At 42.1% G+C, this 22459-nt stretch overlaps 1 protein-coding gene and 1 long non-coding RNA gene across 4 annotated transcripts in view; one reads left to right on the forward strand and one right to left on the reverse strand.

Moving 5' to 3' along the window:
• Positions 1-16141, forward strand: part of TDRP (testis development related protein) — a 33688-nt gene extending 17547 nt beyond the window's left edge. For all 3 annotated transcript variants that reach the window (XM_080997836.1, XM_080997834.1, XM_080997835.1), the window contains exons 3-4: positions 10839-10942; positions 11732-16141. In XM_080997836.1, coding sequence (XP_080853962.1) covers positions 10839-10942; positions 11732-12077 — 450 coding nt within the window. In that variant the 3' untranslated portion in view covers positions 12078-16141. The remainder of the gene's footprint in view (positions 1-10838; positions 10943-11731) is intronic.
• LOC308472744 lies at positions 14386-19516 on the reverse strand. The gene is made up of 2 exons (XR_013983698.1): positions 18594-19516; positions 14386-16320 (listed from the first exon to the last, which is right to left on the reverse strand). It is a non-coding gene; the product is annotated as an uncharacterized lncRNA (long non-coding RNA).
• Positions 19517-22459: the final 2943 nt, after the last annotated feature.

A 22459-nucleotide genomic window follows, 5' to 3' on the forward strand; every position in this document is an offset into this window, starting at 1 on the left:
CCAAAGCATTTCATGTTTTGAGTATATCGCTACAAGAATATATCTGGGAGAGCTACAACCCTAGGCAAAAAAAGGCACACATTCTATTAAGTGATAAATCTGTGTTCCAGAGTCATACGAGTAACATCTAAAACAGCAGAAGCACATCACAATTATAACACTTCAGAGCCTGTCCATATTGTATTTGTAGAGTTGACAGTCTTTAAGTTTACTGTTACTAAGTCTTCGTTACCTTAATTTGGTATCAAGGGAAAGAAATGCGTCTAGTTCCAGCTCTGCATTGTTATAGCCAAACTAAGCCTTGATAAAACAGGCCTAGTTCAATAATAACGGAGTCTCTTGTCAGTTGTGGTTTTTCTTTTCTCCATAGAACAAGATTCTTACTAGTATTTCCATAATTATTTATTTAATATTTGTTTTTCAAGTCCCAGGAACAATACTGAAAACTTATGCTCGAGTTACATAAAAGAATGGAGGCACGCTCTGGTACATGCCAAATGGCTATTGCAGAGGCAGTTCAGGATCCATCCATTGTTTCCATTACAGTTCTGCTAAACTAATTAAACATTAAGCACTCCAACATGGCTGTAGTGAGGGAGAAATTACTCTTTTTGCACCCCTGGATAACACTATCTTTTGTGATCTTTTTATTCATGTGGCTTCAGTGAAGCTCCAATGGACATTGCTCGGGCTTGGAGGATAATATTTTTTAGAAATAGAGAGAGAATTGATTGAGGTTTTGAACAAAAACTGTGCTCAGCAGGGGCTCAAAAATGTTAAGGATTGTGAGGCCCATTGATTTAGATAGCAGCGACATAAGCATGCTTTAATTTTCTCATTAGCACCAGAGCAACTTAAAACACTTCGGTTGAATCACGCCATAGAAGTTTTTGTAATAATAAACAACAATTTCATAACATTATACTCACATTCATTAATCTGGAATAACTACCATATTATCTCTCCATGGCAGAGAGTGCCTATCAGCAACTTCAGCTGGTACATCAACTGCACCCTTTCATAGACAGGGATAGCTAAGCCACTATGATACCTGCACTATTAACCTCATGTTTAGACTATTATAACATGCTCTATGCAGGGCTTCCCTTAAAGTTAGTTTGGAGGTTGCAGCTGGTTCAGAATGCCACAACCTGAGTGGTGGGTGGTATCCCTTTTGGGGCACAGATCATACTCATAGGAAGGGATCTTCACAGGCTAAATTTAAGGTCTTGCTGCTTACTTATAAATCCTTAAACAACTCTGGATTAGGTTACCTGAAAAACTAGTTCCCCTCCATTGCGCTATAGGAGCATTAAGATAATCAAACAGAACCCATTTTGTCTTGCTATGGCCTGATGATAACTGACTTGTGGTGATGTGGAGGCAACCTATTCGCTGGTGGTGCCAGTGTTATGGAATGCAGTCCCCACTGAAATATAGGAGGCCCCAAATGTATTTACATTCCACCAACTGTTAAAGATCCACCTGTTTAGACGGGCCTTCCCTTGATCTCCCAACTTGAGTCTTCTGTTTTAATGACTAGGTTCTTTTAATTGGATTTTTATTGTGCATTTTAATTATGAATAGTTATATTTTAATGCTTGTGTAATCAGTTTTTAAACAACTTTGAAGCCTATTTTGCCCCATGATGTACAAAATTCATCTGTAAATACTTCCAAATATTGGTTATAAAGATGTTGATTCTTAACATACAGAATCTGAAAGTGCTAGCTGGTGCATTAAGCTATACCGCCCATCTTTATAAGATAATCATTGCAGCGTCACTGGCTGCATTGTTGCCCCTGTGTTTCGCAAGGTGACATCCCCCATTCTTGAAGAAAGGCGAGGCTCGGAGCAGCTCTGTACTAGGCTCACCTTGAAGTAATTGTTCCAGCCTCTCGTGGCTGTCATATTGTATGGCTGCCACAAACAAATATCGTGCATATCTGGATCCATTCCAGTCCGGCTTCCGCACTGGTCATGGGACCGAGACGGCTCTGGTCGCCCTAACAGATGATCTCCGCAGGCAGCTGGATCGAGGCGGGTCGGGGCTGCTGATTCTTCTAGACCTGTCAGCAGCCTTCGACATGGTCGATCACGAACTCCTGGACCACCGCCTTGCCGACGTGGGGATCCAGGGCACAGTCCTTCAATGGCTGCGCTCGTTTCTCTCCGGTCGGGGACAGAGGGTGGCGCTTGGGGGGGAATTGTCATCGCACCACTCCTTGGTGTGTGGAGTGCCTCAGGGTGCGATACTCTCCCCGATGCTTTTTAACATCTTTATGCGCCCCCTCGCCCAGCTTGTCCGGAGTTTTGGGCTGGGTTGCCATCAGTATGCCGATGACACGCAACTCTTATCTGTTGATGGATGGCCATCCTGACTCGGCCCCAGACACACTGACCAGATGTTTGGAAGCTGTGGCTGGATGGTTACGTGGAAGCCGGTTGAAGTTAAATCCTTCGAAGACAGAGGTCCTCTGGCTGGGACGGGACGATATGGGATTGGGGGGGCAACTCCCATCTCTTGCGGGGGTGCAATTAGTGCCAGCACCGTCCGTTAAGAGTTTGGGTGTAATCTTCGATACCTCCCTCTCTATGGAGGCGCAGATTACAGCTATAACAAAGGCGGCATTTTTTCATCTCCGCCAAGCTAAGCAGTTGGCCCCTTATCTCTCTCGCCCTGACCTAGCCACTGTGATCCACGCGACGGTCACCTCCAGACTGGATTATTGTAACTCGCTCTACGTGGGGCTGCCCTTGAGACTGACCCAGAAACTCCAGCGGGTGCAGAATGCCGCGGCGAGACTCCTTATGGGGTCTTCGCTGCGAGATCACATTCATCCGGTACTATACCAGCTGCACTGGCTCCCGGTGGAGTACAGGATCAGGTTTAAGGTGCTGGTTTTAACCTTTAAAGCCCTATACGGCCTAGGACCCTCGTACCTACGGGACCGCCTCTCCTGGTATGCTCCACAGAGGAACCTACGGTCTGCAAATAAAAACATCCTGAAGGTCCCAGGCCTCAGAGAGGTTAGGCTGGCCTCAACTAGAGCCAGGGCTTTCTCGGCTGCGGCTCCAATCTGGTGGAACGCTCTGTCACAAGAGACTAGGGCCCTGCGGGACCTGACATCTTTCCGCAGGGCCTGCAAGACAGAGTTGTTCCACCAGGCCTTTGGTCAGGGCCCAGCCTGACTCCCTCCTCTGGCAACCTGCACAGAATTTTGCTTAAAGGTTGCCATTAATTTGATTTTAATTAATTTTTATAATGAAATGTTTTAGAATGTTGGATTATTTGATTGTTTGATTATTTGATTGTTGTTAGCCGCCCTGAGCCCGGCTTCGGCTGGGGAGGGCGGGATATAAATAAAAAATTTTATTATTATTATTATTATTATTATTATTATTATTATTATTATTAGCTGTGTCATGGGCAGAAGGGTGGGAGGGGGGGAGCAGGATTTCCAAATCAACACAGTTAAAACTTCTCTCCTTTTGCAAACAGGAGCAGGTGGCTCTTCCTTAAGCTGCTTCAACGCCTAGTTCAACAGTGGCCACCAAGCTCCGAGTAACTCTGCAAGAGATTATGAGCCCCCTGCTAGACAACCTTTGAAAGAATGTCAGTGTGAAGCAATATTCTGGGAAGGCAGTCATCTAACAGGTTCAGCCTATTGCCTACTTTGTTTGTTTCTACCCTCTCCTGGAAGCTGTAACCCTGGAAACTAGTAATTGTGAACTGGACTAAGTATTTTTGTCATCCCTCCCCAGAGGCTATGCTCAGCCCAAGGACTGAGCAAAAACCTAATACCACCTCTTTAAGGTGGGGCTTTGTAAAATCTAGTTCCATGAGACTTTCTAGCTCATTTAAAACTGTGGTCAAGATTTTACATAGGCCTACAACAATAATAAATTACGTAGCTGAAATCACTGGCAGTATATGATAATAAATCCTTGAGAATTGTTACTTTTGTGTTGTCTGTGATTTTACTATATTTACAAAGTCAGACCTATTAATAGTATTTATAAACCATATTTCACCCAAAGGTCCCAGGGAAGCATACACACACACATATTTATAGCCAAATAGTATGTCAGCTGAAATCAAAATAAACAAATCGCTATACAATTTCAGAGAGAGAGAGAAAGAGAGTTAGTTGGCAGTGGGAACTAGAAACAACATATTAACAGGGATAACCATACTTCACCTTTCATAAAGGCTGGGCAAAGAGATGTATCTTCATCTGATGCTGGAAGGAGAATACTTTTGAAGCATGACGCACCTCAGAGTGGCACATCTTAATATATGATGAGGACAATAGGGGAAAAGGTGTGAATACAGCTATTTGTGGCTTAAGATTTTAGGATATCATTAGTGCTTTGAATTGGGCCTGGATGATAATTGGCAACTTACGCACACTAGCCATTATCAAGAGATACATACGGTGTATGATGCAACTGAGATCTCATTGGATGATTTGCCTCTAGCCATAGGAGCCAACTCCAGTGGGCTGTGAGTGCTTGGGCACACTCACAATAATATAACTGTAGGGGCCGGGCACCCCCAAGGTCAATCAGAGAGGCAGCCAGCCAGCCTCTGCTGCACTCCCTCCGAGAGAGCAGTTCAGCGCTGCCCTCGACAGCCAGCCAGTGAGTTACCCTTTTCTGGGGGAAGGCTCAGATGTGGGGGCAGAGTCTCTCTGCCTCTGAGTCTGAGCCCTCTCCAGAGAAAAGGGTGTCTTGCTGGTTGTGGAGAGAAGGAAGAAGAGATGCCACCGGCAGCTGCAACACAGGTGTGTGACGTCACATGCACATGCCTACACGTAGCCCCCCCCTCCAAAAACGCAATGCAGTGTTGCGTGTCGTGCGTGTGATATCACATGCACTAGTGTGTGTGACATCGAACGTCTGTGATACAGCGGCGGGCACCCACAATCCTGAGGGTGAGATGGTGCCCCTGCCTCTAGCTGCCCATTGTAATGCAGATGTTCGCTCTGTACATGCAGTTTCATTCAAAAGAAACCTGTTTTGGTATGTGGATCTCTTTTCAGGAGCAATTTTTAGTCAAATTTCGATTCCATTGTATCTAATCAGCTAAAATGAGTATCTGTTTTCAAAAAGGCTTTGAGTCTCTAAACCATCATAAATAATTTAAAGATAGAATCCTGAGCACGTGATGTAAATGGAGATAAATGATTCTTAACAGAACTGATTTATATTTACAGTAATTTTTTAAGAAAACATATCTTAAAAAAGCTTTCTACTTTTGGAAACACATATGGCAACCTTACGAAAAATAGACTAGGATTCTATTACAGTGGTACCTTGGGTTACAAACTTGATTCGTTCAGGAGGTCCGTTCTTAACCCGAAACTGTTCTTAACCTGAGGTGCACGTTCGCTAATGGAGCCTGCCACTGCTGCCGCGCCACCGCTGTGCAATTTTCGTAATCATCCTGGGGCAAAGTTTGCAACTCGGGGTACTACTTCCGGGCTAGCAGAGTTTGTAGCCTGAAGTGTTTGTACGCCCGAAGCGTTTGTAACCTGATGTACCACTGTATCTCTGTTTGAAACTCATAGGCTGTTATGGAGGGAGTACAGTTTTTTGTTCCATTACGATCTTCAGTTCCTTTCCCCAGTTTTTAATTAATTACTAAATAAGAAGTTTCTTAAGTCTAGGAAGCACCTTTAGATGCTTGCAAGTTGAAAATCTGTTTATTTTTCATTGTTGCTTCACATCATGAATTCAGACTGTTCTTCCTAGGATTTCATTATGCATTTGGTGTTCAGAACATCTATAAATTATTCTGAGCTAATGATCTTGTATCAACACAACAAAAATTGCATTCAGGGATGTCTTACCCATTGGGGTTAATGGCACCCTGCACCACGGTGCCTGCCCATCAGGGGTGCCCAGCAGCGGGAGTCCAAGACTGACCGGGAACAGCTGTGAGGGCATGCTGGGCAGCGGCGGGTCTTCCTACAGCCCGCCGCGCTCTCTCGCTTCCTGCCTGGGAGAGGAGGCGGCGGTGGCGCAAAGCTACGTGGTGCCCTTCTCCCTCCTGCCCCCCCTCCCGCGGCAGTAGCGGGACTGCTGAGGACGCCCGCATGGCAAGCGAGCCTTGAGCTGCCCATCGCAGGGGGCAGGGAGGGGGCGTGCCGAGAACGTCACCCCCCACCCCTTCCGTCGAGGAAAAAGGTGGAGGAGGGATACATTCAGATTTGGGGTGGTGGGAGGGGAAAGCTGAGGGGGGGCACACTACCATTAGGACTCAGTTCAGAGGTAAGGATGGACTTGAGAGCGTGTTCTCCATGCAGTTAGTGATTAAAAACAAACAAAACACCAACAAAAAGTGGGCTTTAAGGTCCTATTAGATTCAGCAGGTAAGTGCAGTTAGGGCTGCAGCCTTTGTGACCCAAGTTTTGGGTCCTTTTTAGGTTCAGGATGTCACTGCTTTACACCCACCCCCACAATATTTGAAAATGTCAGCTTTGTACTTAAACACAAATTGGCCGGGAACTTCATTCTCTGTGTCTTCATCAATTTATTTAAAGAACAAACTGGTGATTGCTTTAACTTTTTGATATGTGGTGATCTGAATCATGAGGATGAATTAGAAGAACTTATGCGTCTTGAATGAGTCTTGCTTTGGAATTGAGGACTTCATTAGATTTTCTTTTGCCTTTTCATTTTATTTTGTTCTAAGGGCTTGTTGTTAGAGTTAATGTGTAAGCTTGGTGTCAGCTCCCTAAAAAAAAGTCAACAACTTTGGGGTCCCCCCCCTTAAAAAAGGTTGACAACTCTGGCAAACGGGGGGGGGGGGGGGCACTGGAGGGATCTTTGCACCATGGCGCCGGATATGCTTAAGACGTCCCTGATCGCATTGCAGCCCTATTTCTTTGGAGATACCAGAGTTCTATTCTGAAATGTTCTTCTGTAATATTCTGAATATTAATGACCTATATTTGATATTCTTCATTTCACAATATTCCCCAATCTTACTATTTGATTCACTGCATTGTTTGTGTGGGATCTTTTCCTTCCAAATGACAGTCACCTCTGTTTCCGTCTCCTATCTCGAACAAAATGCTTTCAGGGAAGGTTTGTCATGCACATGTTATAACTTGAGCAGCGCATTTGGATTATTATTTTTTTAGCTGATTTACCTTATGATTCAGGGCCTCTTGATTTCACTGCTGATACAAGTAGAATCAAAATTGTCATCCTCATCTGTTTTCCTTTAACAGTGACACATAGCTGTTCATATTTCTTGTTTCACAAGCTGTGCTCATTAAATTACAATTACTTGATGGCAGAAGATTATTTTGGGGAGCTGGGAAGTTGGCTACTGAAAGTGTAGAAACCTGCTCCAAGAAGCTGTGTGAAGTTGAAAAATAAGAAGACAAAATGGCCTCTCAAGAATCTTCAGTTAGACTTTCACTACACAATCAGTTCAAGCACACTTGTGAAAGATCAGTCATGAAAACAATATAATGTATTATACTTGCTCATCTACTACTTCTACTACTTCTGCTACTACTAGTAATAGTAATGATGATATTGCTTCATAAGGCTGAAATTATATAGTGTAGCATTGAATTATTTGAACATTCAGGGGAAATAAGTCAATTTAAATTAAGTTTTACATTTGGATTTTAAAAGGCTCCCATAGTGTACTCTAGGGGGCACCAGAATAGCACCCATGAGAGTGCGTGTTAATTCCTTAAATAGCACCCACATATTATTTAAGTATTCCCTTAGAAATCTACAATGCATGGGATATTATTTGCTCTTCCTACTCAGTTCCCGTTTACACTGGTTTAGTAATCTCCTACACTGCATTCCTATTCCTGAAACATAGCCACATTTCATTGAATTCCAGGATTGGATGTGCACCTTTCCTTCCCCATTCTGGACAGAGGGGAGGTGCAAATAGCTTCTCTGTGTGAGCAAATGCAGTTGTTCCTTTCTCCCATTGATGGTGGTAGGGCATACAAGTACCATTTTTGTGGCCCTGTCTCTTTCTCTGCTCTTTTAGATGTGCAGCTATTATGTGTTATGCCACAATCCCATGGCAGCAATTATGCAACTGGCATTGGCACCACTCTCAGGAAATTTCAAATGTCTCCACTAGCCCTCCAAAGGTTGGTGAACAGTGTTTGAATGGGCCATGAGCAGCAGTCTGAAGAGACTCAGAAGCTGAGAACTAGGAGCCAGAACCAAAGGGCAATCAGGATCTGAAGGCAACAAGGAGGAAGGGCTGGAGAACAAGCTTAGAGCCAGGATGAAGGAGCAAGACCAGATAGAGTTCATGAACGCCTTGTTGCTCTAAGCAAAGCCCAGCTTTGGGGGGGGGGGGATAGTTCTTTATAAACCTTTCTAGCCTGCAGGAGACAATGGCCAACCTGAGCAGGTAGAGCCAGACCAGAACTGGAAAGTTCCTACTTGAGAGGCTGCAGTTACGTGGCTCATCTCATGGGGCAGTGCTCAGCAGTTCCTAAAAGTGGCCATGGATGTTGACTCTTTGGCAAAGACAGGTGACAGTAGAATGGAATGGGAGTATGGATGGCTGACTTGGAACAGTAGAAGGAGCACTCCACATGGCAACATGTTTAAAACAGCACAACCTATATGTAGAGTAAGGTATCAACAAGCATGGGGGAACCTTGAGGTTTGCGGAAGTAAAAAATATCTTTAGAGCATGCCCCTCCCCCAAGCTAAGCAGACCAATAAAGACTGAATGTACTTAATGGACAAAGAATGCTGGTAGAATGGAGCTACTTAAATCCTGCACAGCAGCATACCACACACACGGTTTGGTTGCACACCCAATTGGTTGCTTCCTGTTAATAGTTCACAGCAGAGGAACCTCTTGGTATGCCCCATTTGCCTCAGTGTAGAAGGCAACCAAGCTTGAGGTGAATTTCAGTGTGCATTCAGTAACCTTAGCCGTAAAGGCAACAAATTTGATGTTTTATGTCATCAGCCAAGTAGGGGTGAACAGAACCAAGTGGTTCCCCTCCAGAAAATTCATGCCACTGCATGAAATGGATTGCAGAACAGCTAGAATGGATTCTGTAGTTAATTTAAGGCATGCATCAAGAGCCCTAGCTGGCCTACTCCAGGAGGCTATGTTGCAAGGTAAGCCAAGTACGGTGAAAAGATGCTTTTATACTCTAGCCATAATCAGGGCAAGCAAAAAGGTCTCAGTGCTCCATACAGGGTGGTAGCATTTTTGAAATGTGCCACAATATTTCTCCAAATATCAGTGATTGCTGTGACTATTCATTGGCTATAAAGACTGAAATGTGGGAGCCAGCTGATTTCTCACAGAACTCACGAACAGGTTAGGCCCATTTTGCTTTGCACCTTGGGTTCTACAAGGGCTAGAGACGTCCTATTTTTTTTTTTAGAAAAGAAAGCTGGGAATCTGGAATGGCTATTCTCTCAGGCTCCTCTGTCATACTGTCTTCTAGACCAAACAAAAAAGGAACCTATCCCACTGTAAAAGCTTTCTTATTGTAAAATAATCTGGTAATTTCCACTACCTCAAGCGAGTTCTCTTATCAGCAAAGGTGATCCGCTCTAAAGACAATTGAGAATTCCTTGGTTTCATTACAGTAGGCAGCATTCTATAGCCTTCTTTTATAACAACACTTTCAACCTGATAATATCGGTGAACAGATTAGCAAATGAGTGGCAATAGGCTTTAACTCAGTAAGAAACTTTTAAACATTTGGTTAACAGGTGGGTTTTTATTTTTTTTACTTTAAAAAATGGAGGAGCAGCTGATGTAATTTCTTCATTCCAGCAGTCATAGGTGCAACCTGAAACCTACATACCAATTAGAAGAGCCTAATTTAAATGTCTCCTACCTCCCACCATCCATTTTAAGACTGCAACTAAATACAGCCTCCATGCTTTCAACACCAGAGGTTTTCTCCCTCCCCTTCCCTGTTTTATTTTGCCAGCTATCCCGATAAAGAGTTATCAAGAACTCAAAAACTTCTACATTATTCTGTGACATCTTGGTTGTTCTGATACGTGTATTAACCTAATGTGGATTTTGGAACTATGCATTTAAATATCCACATTATGGATCAAAATGAAGACATAATTCTTTAAGGCAAAGAAATGAATCAAAAATATTCATAGCTAATTCCTGATTAGTGTTGGAGAGTTAAACACGCATATTTAACATTTCAAAGTCCCATCATTTGAGTTAGTAGCCAAGGCTCTCTTGCATTCTCCCTGGGTCACAACTGATGGAGCAGAGAGAATAGACAAAAATCCCCTTTGAGAGCAGGAATCCTAATGAGGGTTCATGTTTGGCAGTTGTTCAGTTTTAATGCAAAGTTACTTTAGAGATATAACATGCTGACATTATTGTTCTGCCAGGATTGTGGGAGGAACGAAGCAAAAACTTTTCAGCAGCACGTACTAGTATACTGTACGTATGCATTAAACCATAATTTATTTTTAACTATGGTTTAATGTGCCATTTTCTACAGCGGTGTTGTATATTGTAAATGGCATTTCCATGCGCTCTGGCTTCCGTCACGGTGTTCCATTGTGCCAGAAGCGGTTTAGTCATGTTGGCCACATAACCCAGAAAGCTGTCTGCAGACAAACGCCGGCTCCCTCAGCCTGAGGCGAGATGAGCACCGCACCCCATAGTTGCCTTTGACTGGACTTAACTGTCCAGGGGTCCTTTACCTACCTTATATTTTGCATACATTAAATTTTACCTTTACCTACCTTATAGTTTGCATACATTAAATTTTACCTTTACCTACCTTATATTTTGCAGACATTAAATTAATTTGTAAAACTCTCATTTTTAGGTTCAAGGAGCAGGTTTTCGAGGTTGGAAGGAAGTAACATCCATATTTAATAAGGATGATGAACAACAGTTACTTACAGGATGTAAATCTCCAAAATCTAAAGGGTATGTATAATAGGGAGTGGGAAGTGATATAAATATGGAGTAAATTATGGAAGTACCAAGGCTGCTAGAGGTGTTAAGGCTAGAATCAAGATAATCAGGTAAAAAAACAATTTAAAGTTTAGAAGGCAAGAGAGTTCTTAGGTCACATTTATATTATTTTTCAGCTTGTAAGATTCTGTTTAAGTTAAGGATCCACATGGGGCAGAAAAAGCAGTTATTGTAGACAATCTACTGAAGTGCAGTGGGATTTTTTAAAAACAGTTGGGTGGAAGCAAAGTACATAATCTTCTTTGAGGGCCATCAGTACAAGTCAGTCTTTGTCTTTCAACCATCTGATGCAAATTCTGTAAGTTTCAATTGAAACAATATGCTCATTATGGTATCAAATAGAGGAGCAGATAAGCCCAAAATGACAGACACATGTGCATTGCCTACCTTACCTTTCACACACAGATCATCAACACTATTCCTTGTAAGACTTTTGCTGGTTGCACATAGGAATCTACAGCTTCTCTTTCTTATTTGGGAGAAAGGGTAGGATACAAGTTTAATACATAATAATGTATTCCGTTCTGATAAATTCTGTATTATTTTATTCTCTGTTTAGCCATTTTTCTAGAGTAGAAATGTAAAACGTTTAAATAAAAATACATTTCTAGTGAGACTTGATCTGTTATACAAGGATAACGACAAAATTGTTCTGGTCTTCCTCTGTCTTAAAAGTAAATATGTCAAACTTTCTTCCCCTAAAATGTGTTCCAATAAGAACAAATTTTTATTGTTCCCTAGAACAAGCTTAAAATTAAAAGAGGATGTGAAATCTGAAAAGAAAGCTGGATTTTGGGACAGTTTGGTGATAAAACAGAACATCCAGTCCAGGAAGCCAGACGAAATTGAAGGATGGGAGCCACCACAGATCCCTGCCAGTGATAACCTCAGCGATGCTGGAAGTACTCTGAGTGACTATCCATCTTGGTCAGGTTGGGAAGACGAAACCAAAGGCTCCACAAAATACACCAACCTGGCAAGCTCAGGAAATACGTCAAGATGGAGCATCAGATCAGCTGGAAGGTTGGTTAGCATAAGGCGACAAAGCAAAGGCAACCTTACTGATAACTGGGAAGAACTAGAATGACATACAAAATGTGAAATGTTCTATAAGCGATGATAAGCAACATGGTTATGTATATCTTCAAACCAAAATCAAAACTGCTTAATATTGCACCTTTACAGAAGAGTATTCAAATTGTCCAACCATCTGCTCACCTTATCCTATGTTTCTTAGTTCTTCCGTTTTCCATATTGAATGAAGTCGAGCACCTACTTTGTGCCTATATTTCACACATATTCTATAGCACCTTGGCTCGCTTTTTTAAAAAACAAAACCCCCACAATTTAATGAATGTATACACTGGTTGAATATTTGACTGCCTTACATAAGAACTTCTCTAGTTTGAAGTTCTCTCTTTCCTAGTTTTCAGACATCAAAGATCTATATTTTGAATGCTGACCCTGTTGTGTAAAAGTGCTGATTTGCCGTTTGACACTGCATTGTTTCAGCTTGATACATTGCTTTCTTTGTCCTGAACATGAACACATGATTCTCAGGCTGGAACGTCGAAGATCCTGCATTTCCCCTAAAGTCCTGAATTGCACATGACTTGTAAGAACCCCACACATACGTGTTTCTTCTTCCGTTACAAAATCTTCGCTGATGAATTTCAGGCTTCCTTGTATTATGTTGATTAATCAATAATACGGCTAAAACAGGTTTGCAATCATCCCAAACCACATAACCACAGATGAATGAGGTGACCGCTAAGATCTGATTTATGTATTCCCCAAGTGCTGTAGCAGGCAACAAAAGTAGCTTTTATATGCTTGGGCTTCACATTGCAGTAACAACATACAAAAGGGCCCATCGCCTCAATAACCTAGGTCACACAGGTACTTTCTATACTAGTACAGTCTGAAATGGGTCTCTGTGTGCATTACCAGTGCAGTAGGGAGCCAACCCTTATGACCATGAGTGCTGTCAGCATCTACTATATCATTTAGGAAATGTAGGAATCAGGCCCGATTGTCAGAAAACTATCTGTTTGAAGGGTTATCATTGCTTTTTCCTTCTGTCCCCATTCCCTCAAACTATGATTCCATGTTGCTCTTTTGCAGGACGTGTTTGATGTTCTCTTGGCATTTACAGAATGACAGTAGTTAATGCTCTGTCTCTGCTATGTACAAGGGTTATTTAAGTATGTGTATTTGCTGTTGTGAGGTTTAGTCTTACTGGTTGCTGCTACTTTTTTATTAATAACAAAGAGCTATGCATTATAGTGCACATGGGAAGTTGGAAATGTACTATAGGTAAAGTTTAGGGTATCTCACACCCCCGAGTACTTTCACCTATCCATTTTATTTAAAATTGTCCAATTTTTGAGATTGGAGTGACATAAAGGCACTGTAATTCGGTGTACTCACACCACTGTGACAGAAGAAGTTCAATACATCAATTTAACGTCTCTTTTCAATCATAACATAAGATATACACATATGTGTTACATGTGTGCCATTTTTGCATCTGTGATAGCCAAATTCTAACATTTAGCTATATGATACAAGATAATCTGCTGCATAGACAAATTGTTAATGGTCAGAATAACCGAGCACCACAACTTTCATTTCTTATGACTTGGCTCTGTGTACAACTTCCTTCAATGGCTGGAGATCTAACTGGCTCAGAATGATTTTGCCCAATTCTTCAGTTCTTGCAAAAGGAAGTCTTAGCCCTGACACTACTTGGATGAAAGTAGCAAATTGTCGGTAAAAGAGGAAAAATAGTAGACCATCTGTTCGTCTAGCTGCCACTGATCTGAATATGAAAAAAACCATGTTAAAAGTGCCTTGTTCTATAATACTGCACCATAAATGCTCAAACCTTTTAATTACTTCCTTGTTCCTTGTGAACGCTTGTTTAATACTCTGTAAAACGAATATCAATCCAAGATGCTAGACTTACCTATTTCTCCCAAATTATGAATCTTTACTTGACACTGATGCTGAGCCTATGTACCACAGCTTGTGTAATACCTTATTCAGCAATATGGACACCTTAAAAAAATTCAAGATTTGCTTCCAGTGAGATCAGCAATTTTTAAACAAAATGAAATGTTTTATAACTATGCAGACTATCCATTTTATGTTTTCATAATTTAATAGCCCATTCCACATAAAAAGTTGTCACCCATGACAACAGCTGATGGTAAAGTTTCTGTCACTGGTGGGTACAACCCAAAGATTTTACAGTACTCTTGTGCAGGTTGCAGGATTCTGTGGACTCGTCTGTCACAGCTAGAGAGTGCTTGTGGAACAAGAGCTGTCCTCCTGTTCTGTTCAAGTAGCCTGCAGCTTGGAATTGCACTATTAGTCCAACTCTTCTTGCTCTCTCCCCCCCCCCCCCCGAAATGTATTTGAAGCCAATAGCATTTGTGCTATTTTGGCAGGAGGCCACAAAAAGCTTGTATCCTTTCCAACACCAAACTGTACCCGCTTGCTATGGCAATACAATATTGTGCTTTGTAGGGTTGGGATTTTCAGCTGTCACACAACTGAACCTGTATTGAAAAATGCAGATTTGTTTAGGCAAGCTAAAAGCAGAGGATGCGAACCAGTCAAAGCTGACGCTTGTAAGTCTCATTCGGTTGAATGGAAAAGTGAAATGCATGTTTAACTTTCACACATAGAAATAAGTAAGACTTAACACTGCTTAACTTTGGCTAGACCATGTTCTGAATTTTATGTCTTAGATATAATTGCAGAATATAGCCATTTTCTTTATGCAAAGATTTCTATAGTTTACAGTCCTTTGGAGGGCCTTCATACAGCAGGAGCTGAATTGCGGGATGTTGGCACTGAGCTCTTTCTTGGGAAAAAAACCCAGGAACGATGGGGCAAAGGTGGTTAGAAGCTCAGTGTTCACCACCTGTGGAAGCTTCCTTATACTGTGATAGGTAGGGGTTATGCCTTGCACATTATACTGTCAAGTGCCTGTACTTTACCTTGATGACATGTTCGTGATGCTACGGTTTGATTCCACATGAAAGAAATGTTCACACATTTGTGCTGCATTTAGATACCAATGAAGACAAAGAAACATCCATCACTCTAGATCCTGTGTGTTGGCTTAAGCTGTTAAACAGTCTCATTTGTGCTGACGCAGTGCGAGCTTATGCACAGATTCTGACCCACTTCTCAGAAAACAGTTCCCGTTGCTCCTCTCAGTCACATGACAGGCAAGCCTTTGCTTTAGCTTCTACAAGGCCAGCAGACCGCAAGGTGTGCCTAGCCCTGCTTTTCTACCTTCCCACCACAACCTATGCTGCTATGAACAGCAGGAGCTCTGAAGGAAGCACTAGCAGCCTGCTGCTGAGCTTGATCCTGCCCCAAGCACTGATGTGAGGGGAGATGTTTCCTTCTTGGTCTGTGTGCTCTGGAGGTGGGTGGCAGGCCCACAGGATCAGGCCTCAAGCGGGAATCTGAGATACATAAAGTATCATCTGATTTTTAAGCTAGGGGAGATTTTTGTAAAAATGGGACACAATCCAACAAAAGTTCTGTACTTTCATACCTCATTGATTTCCATGCTATTTAATGTGTTTCTCTCTCATTGAAATCAGTGAGATGCAAGTGTCCTTCAGTTTGGCTGGATCATGCTCATATTTTCCTAAAGCATCATTCTTTAATTTTAAGGGCAGTGGTTAAATTTTAATGTAATTTATGGTTGTGCTTTTGTAGGATTATTTGTTTGAAATGAGATTACTCTTTTGTGGTATTTTATGTGTTGGGCAAATTTTTATTCTTTCAATTCTTTTAAAATATCCACGATGTAGATGTTTGTGGACCTTCCCTTTTTAAAAAAAGGCATATATCCTTCTTTGCTTTGTAAACATTTGATTTTATGTCCACTGGTTTTAAAGACACCATTACGATTGTATTTCAAGATTGCACATATGTAATGATTTAAATGTTTATATTGCCTTTTCGCTGCACATAAGCATAAATCTTGGCTTGAACTCCATGAAGGTGAAAACACTTTATGTGGCTGTAACAAGTCACAATGCTCACAGTTTCTCTGGTATTTTATTAGTTTCACTTCAAATATAGTATTTTCACAGATGAATTAAAAAAAATAGTTGAAACCAAGCTGTTGAATTATTTCAATTAAATCTATTTCTCTTAAGACAGGAAAACCTGTCTGTATTAGTCACTGAGATCTTGCCCGCCCCTCTGACTGACATACTTCTCAAAGTGCCATTGGTCAATTTGTTTGATTTCACAATAGAGCTATAGAAGTCAGTTTCATGGTCCTAGAGTTTCCACATCTGCAAAAAGAACAAAGGTCCAGGGTATTACTTCCCCTGTGGTTACCATAGGTTTAGGTACTCCAATCTCAAATACTCAGCTGCAACAATGCATAAGTGTTTGAGTAAGCCATGGGCTTTTAAATGACCTCTGGCAAATGCGGATTAGTTTAACAGAGCATTTTGGAAGAAAACTACAGATCACTTGCTGCTTATTTTCTACATTTATTCTTTGCCTTCAGCCTTTCACTTACATGAAAAAATGATACACATAACAAACACAATAAACCGCACTAATTTGAAAATAGCTGTAAGACATGGTAGATAAAGGCACAATAAAATACACTACCCTCTTCCGCTTACAAGATTAAAAAGACTGGGGGGAAAGGTATTTGTCCGATGTTGAAATCACATCAAGAAAAGCACCGAACAAAGTCTCCCTAGCAAAAGCACTGCAGAAGGTGCCACCCTGAAAAATACTCTCTCCCCATTCACACTGGCACAAATAAGAGAACAGCCTCTTTTGATGTGAACAGGAAGAGGTTCAGTACAAGAAGTCCAACAGATACTGGGGTCCATAGCTGTACCCTGCTTACGGCGCAGGGTACTTTAAAAAGTCACATAGCTCACAGCTTTAAAAAATATGATTAAAAACATTTATCAGTTCTGAAAGATGGCCTGCATAACTTTCTCTGGTATCTGTCTCTGTTCAAGAAGGGCGGAAAACCTTGCTGGTGGTATTTTTTTCTTGTTTGGCTTTGATGGGAATCTTTATGTAAATACTGGTCAAGGCGCAGTGTGGTTATGCCTCCCCTTTGCACATAGTAGCAAGTGGCCATTTATCTCAGCCAGCCATATTGTGAAGGGTTTTGCTTCCCTTAGCATTAGAAGTCAAAAATCCCCACCAGGGAGCTGCGATGTTATCCCTGGCTACTTCGTTCTTTTGTACAATGCAATAGCTACTGGGCAGCTTGTCTGAAACCTGCTCTGGAGTCATCACTAAGGGGATTTGCATAAATATGGAAAATAAACCAGAGACTGATGGTTGCTTCATGACTATGTATGCAAATAGAGATCTGTGGCACCTTAAAGGCTGACAGATCCATTATGTCAAGGCAAGCATCTCCCAAACTTCCAGAGCAAATATTTGGGGTGCACGTGGGATTGCAGATGAATGAGAGAAAGGAAAAGTCCCATTGCCTCGAACTCAAACATGGGCAGCACTGAAATCCACCCAAAATGTTGACTCCCTGCCTATTCCACTACTTAATTAAAAGCTTAATGTTGCAGTTCCTGCCTGTTTTACTGCTTCCTTTTCAAGAAAGAGAAATTTTTCCACAACAGACAAGCTGGTGCTACAATTGTTTGCAAAAGTATAATGTCCTGCCCGCCAAAAGAGTCAACATGAACAGGCCTGGAAAAAACCTAGGATGACAAATAAAAACACAGGACTGTGACAATTTGACAATTTCTTCATCGCCTGGACTCTATAAAAAACAAGAAAATCAAAGACAGAGAGCTGGTGTGGCAGCCACTGAGAACCTTACTAATAATTAAATTATTTGCCTTAAACTAAGCAATGCTGACTACTGCACCCATGAGCACAAAACTACAAACCAGAGCTGCATACACACAAAGCACATTTTTCCCCTCAAAGAGTTCTGGGCACTGTAGTTAACCCCTCAGAATTCCAATTCCAAGCAACCCTTAACAACCTACAATACGCAGATAATTATTTGAGGTGGGAAATGTCCTTCTAGCATACTTTAAAGGTATATCATGCACACAGCCTTTTGCCACCGGGCTTCTTTGCAGGAAGATTTCCTTGGCACTGCAGGAAGATGCCAATCACAAAGGTGCTACACTTGTTTCTGCTTGGGGTGTTGCTAAACCGAACTGCTCTTTGACCAACCGTTATGGATTAAACTGCAGCCCTCGGCTATTCGGTGTATCTCAGAAGATACCAGAATGCCCTAAAAATGCTTCTTGAGAAAGAAACCCTCTTTAAATGATCTCCAGAAAGATTTCAGAATCTTACCTCCAGAAAGGTATTTTGTACTGTGTATGTTATAACCAACCCTATTTTCCCCTCCTTTGCATGCAAACTCCCTTTTGAAACATGTTTAAACAATTGGACCGGCCCTTTTTAGAGCTGTCTGATTTCCCCCCCACAAAAAAACACAGCAGAATATAGCTTGGTGAGATGTGGAGAAATTCACTACATGATGATGTACCCAGGGGCAGTTTGCAGAGGGAAGGGAAATGACCATATAAACCCAGAGAGAAAACATTACCTTGTGACCCATTTTCTGTGAACAACAAGAAGAAAAGTTAAACAAAGACCTTCTACTGATCTCCGATTTTCTTTATCCGCCCCCTGCTGCTCAAGAACCTCGACCCTCCTCACTTTCGCCTGCTGTACACTCTGTTTAAGGTAAACAACAGACTCATGATAATGACTTGGCAGTACAACATATGGCAGCTGTAAACAAGAAGGAAAACAAATCAGCCTTCGCTTCCCATTAGGAAGCAAGCTATTGTTTGATAAAGATCTATGGGTTGATTCCCTTCAGCTCGAAACAGCCCTACGGAAGATTTATTTTTTTCCATTTCCCCACCTCAACAGCAGAGTAATTAACATTCCTAATGTAAATAGATTTCATATAAAATAAATCAGCTGCCGCTCCTAAGAAATGTAAAAACTATTCAGATCCGCGGGATGAGGTTGTGGCATTGTCAAACATGCCCTGTTACTATTTTATTCTTACTGTTCCCAGCTGTGTATTGGGACTTGAGCCAGGGTCAATTCTAGGTGAGCATAAAAGCCTCTTTTCCATTTGCTGGTGGGTTTTTTTTTATGAGTTTGTCCTTGAGAACTTTGATTGGCTTCGCAGAGGAGAGAGAAGAAATGCCAGGCTAGAGGGGGGCGGCAGTCAACTGAGCTCAGCCTTCTGTTTCAGACTGAAGTCACCTCATTCAGATGCCCCCCAGAAATTTCACCCACCTAAGGCCATCCTGTTTAACTAACCCCAGTCGTTTGACTCCTGCAGCACGGGGGTTTTCAGAAAAAGACTCTGAAGCCTAGTTCCCAGGACCAAAACGAGACAGTGGGTTGGCTCCAAGTAAGTCATTGTGCAAGTGGAACAACTTCTGTTTGTGCAGTGGAACTTCCTCTCCTACGCCACCACGCATATGTGCCTGCGCATGCGCGTGCACACACACAGCAAATATGCTCCAGGGTTTCCTTCACCCCCAAGAGCAAATTTGGGGGGCAGAATGTTCAGGAGAAGTCATTCCACTCACATAATGACTTAAAAAGTCAACCCTGTTAACTGAACTTAAGTCCAATTGACATGAGTGGCTCCCACTGATTTCAAAGATATGATATATTGGGACCCACTGAAATCAGTGGAACACATTTCAGCTAGGTTAATCTGGAGCCATTGGCTCATACATCAGAATCTGGTCTGCCAGAGAATCTCTATAAAGGAGATGGGGTAGGCTTGGGCTGCCATTTAACGAGTGTTAGGCGCCAATAGGAAGGTGCTCAAGTCCCCCTCCTTACCCAAACTATTTTAAAGTATGCCATCTTGAGATCCTTGGACTATAAATGTAGTATACAAATGTAGTAAATAATAAATGTAATAAATAATAAAAAATGATGTAATAAATATTGTCTCCTGTGGGTGGTCCCAAGACTGGAATTAATCCCCATGTGAATAAGAGGGGCTTTAAAAGAAAAGAAAAACTCGGGCTGGAAGAGAGGTTTCAGCATCTTCCCTTCTCAATGTAGGGAAATCCCATTGGAAATGGAAATTCTCCAACATTAACTGACTGTGATCTGAGCAACTACAACATCCTACCAGAGCAGTTCAAGCCCAACTTTTAAGTGTTAATTACTCCCCCACAGTCCTCTGGTTATTCCAAGGCCACTGGAAGAGCATCTCTTTCCTTTTTTCTCTTCTTACCAAACATGGTAGGAAATGGACATTATTGCTGCAGGAACTTTGGCACAATTGCTGGAAGTCATGTGCACATGAGTCATCCAACTCTGTTCACTCATGCCTTCATTGTACCAGGTCCAGAGGGCACACCTCTGAAGTCCTTAAAAACAAAACAAAACAACCTAAGAAGGGTGCATGAATATCTTTACTGTGGGAAAAAATCGCTCCAGTTTCCACCCTTCTCCACCCCAGTCTTTCAACCACTGCTTCTACAGATGGCACAGACTAGCTGACTTCATTTGCTAGAAAAATGAGTATCATCCCTACTATTGGAAGGCCCACAGTTTTGTGATAGACCTAGCAGAGTTTAATGTAAGGTTCAAAACCGTCTGCCACATAGAAACCACAGCCAGTCTCAAGAAACAATGCTGCACCAGATGCACCAGAGGTTAGATTTATATAGACTCAAGAGACACAACATGACCGCATTCATACATCATGATAAACCATGGTTCTTAGCTTGCACATTACTTTTTGAGTGATACATGCTACCTGATCACTCCTACTATGCTCTTGCCCTGGAACAATCAAGAGAAACAGACCAGGAAGGCACAGTTAAGCTTTGCTTCTAGTTACAACCAAACTAGGGATCATGGTTTCTTGCTTCCCAATAAGCCATACTCCGTAAACCAACCATGGTTTAAAAAGGTGGCTAGCATTTGTGGCTCATTTCAGAGGAAAACCTATGATCCCAGGTCTGGATGTAACAGGAAGCCAGGCTTCTGATTGTGACTTGTAAATGTGGCCACCAACTCAACAGCAGAAACACAGATGCAATGATGAAGGCTTTTGTTCCCATATCTTCAACATTCCACATAAAGGAGGGAATGTGCCATAAATAAAAACAAGTCAAGTGTACACTTTGTTGTCCAGGCTTGCCTTCTCTTAAGTCCTCTTAAGCCATGCCAAAACTTTGCCCCAATGTCCATTTATTTTGTAAAGAGTACCTACACTCTAGGCTACCAAAGTAGTTTCTCCTAGACACATCTCAGCTTGGAGTTAATCAAAATTCATTTTTCAGGACCTTGCCAAAACAAACAAGACTTTGCTGTTGTTAAGAGCATGCTAAAGCTTGCTTCTTCACTTGAGCATTCTCCAGATCTTGTTGGACAGCCATACCCACCACCCTTAGATACTGATTATGGAGATGCTGTCAAACCATGCTGGAGGTCGTGTGCACAGGCTTCCTATCCTAGCTCTATCTCAGGAGTAGCAAGCCTGTTAGCTTCTGGATGTTGTTGGGACTCCAGCTCCCATCATCCCTCACCATGGACAATGCTGGCTAGGACAGATGACCACATAGACAGCACCCCATAGACTACCTTTGATTTAACTTCCACCTCCTTCCACTGCCCTTGACTGCTCCAGTTTGCAATCAGCTTGCACCTTGGATTATTCATATTTTAAGCCTGAAAACAAGACCTGCATTTTATACTTTAAGGTATAGCACCTTGTTGATCTAAGGCAGGGGTAGGCAACCTAAGGCCCGTGGGCCGGATGCAGCCCAATCACCTTCTCAATCTGGCCCGCAGACGGTCCAGGAATCAGCGTGTTTTTACATGAGTAGAATGTGTCCTTTTATTTAAAACGCATCTCTGGGTTATTTGTGGAGCCTGCCTGGTGTTTTTACATGAGTAGAATGTGTGCTTTTATTTAAAATGTATCTCTGGGTTATTTGTGGGGCATAGGAATTCGTTCATCCCCCCCCCCCAACATAGTCCGGCCCCTCACATGGTCTGAGAGACGGTGGCCTGGCCCACAGCTGAAAAAGGTTCCTGACCCCTGATCTAAGGGCAATGTGGGTTGTGGGGAAACATCTTTTATTTCCGATCAGGCTGCAACGTAAGACACTTCTTATAAGGGAAAGTTAAATCCACACATGGTAAAATTGCTTAGGCAATTGCTGTCATCACTTTTCTGTCACACGGGAAACTCAAGCTGTGCTTCATTTCTTTATTGTCTCTGCTTCAAGCACTTCCCAGCATTCCCTACAGGCTTTCGTTTGCAGTTCACATGATGGAGACATACATATAACTGTGGCCAGAACATTAGAAACTGATTGCTCCAAAATACAATCTAATTGAACTCAAACACAATCCAAGTCAGCAGCACCCTTTGTGGCCTCCAGGGATAGGAAGACCATTAGCACGGAGGAC

The sequence above is a fragment of the Podarcis pityusensis genome (assembly GCF_964106645.2).
Source record: "Podarcis pityusensis genome assembly, chromosome: 3".
NCBI lineage: Eukaryota > Metazoa > Chordata > Lepidosauria > Squamata > Lacertidae > Podarcis > Podarcis pityusensis.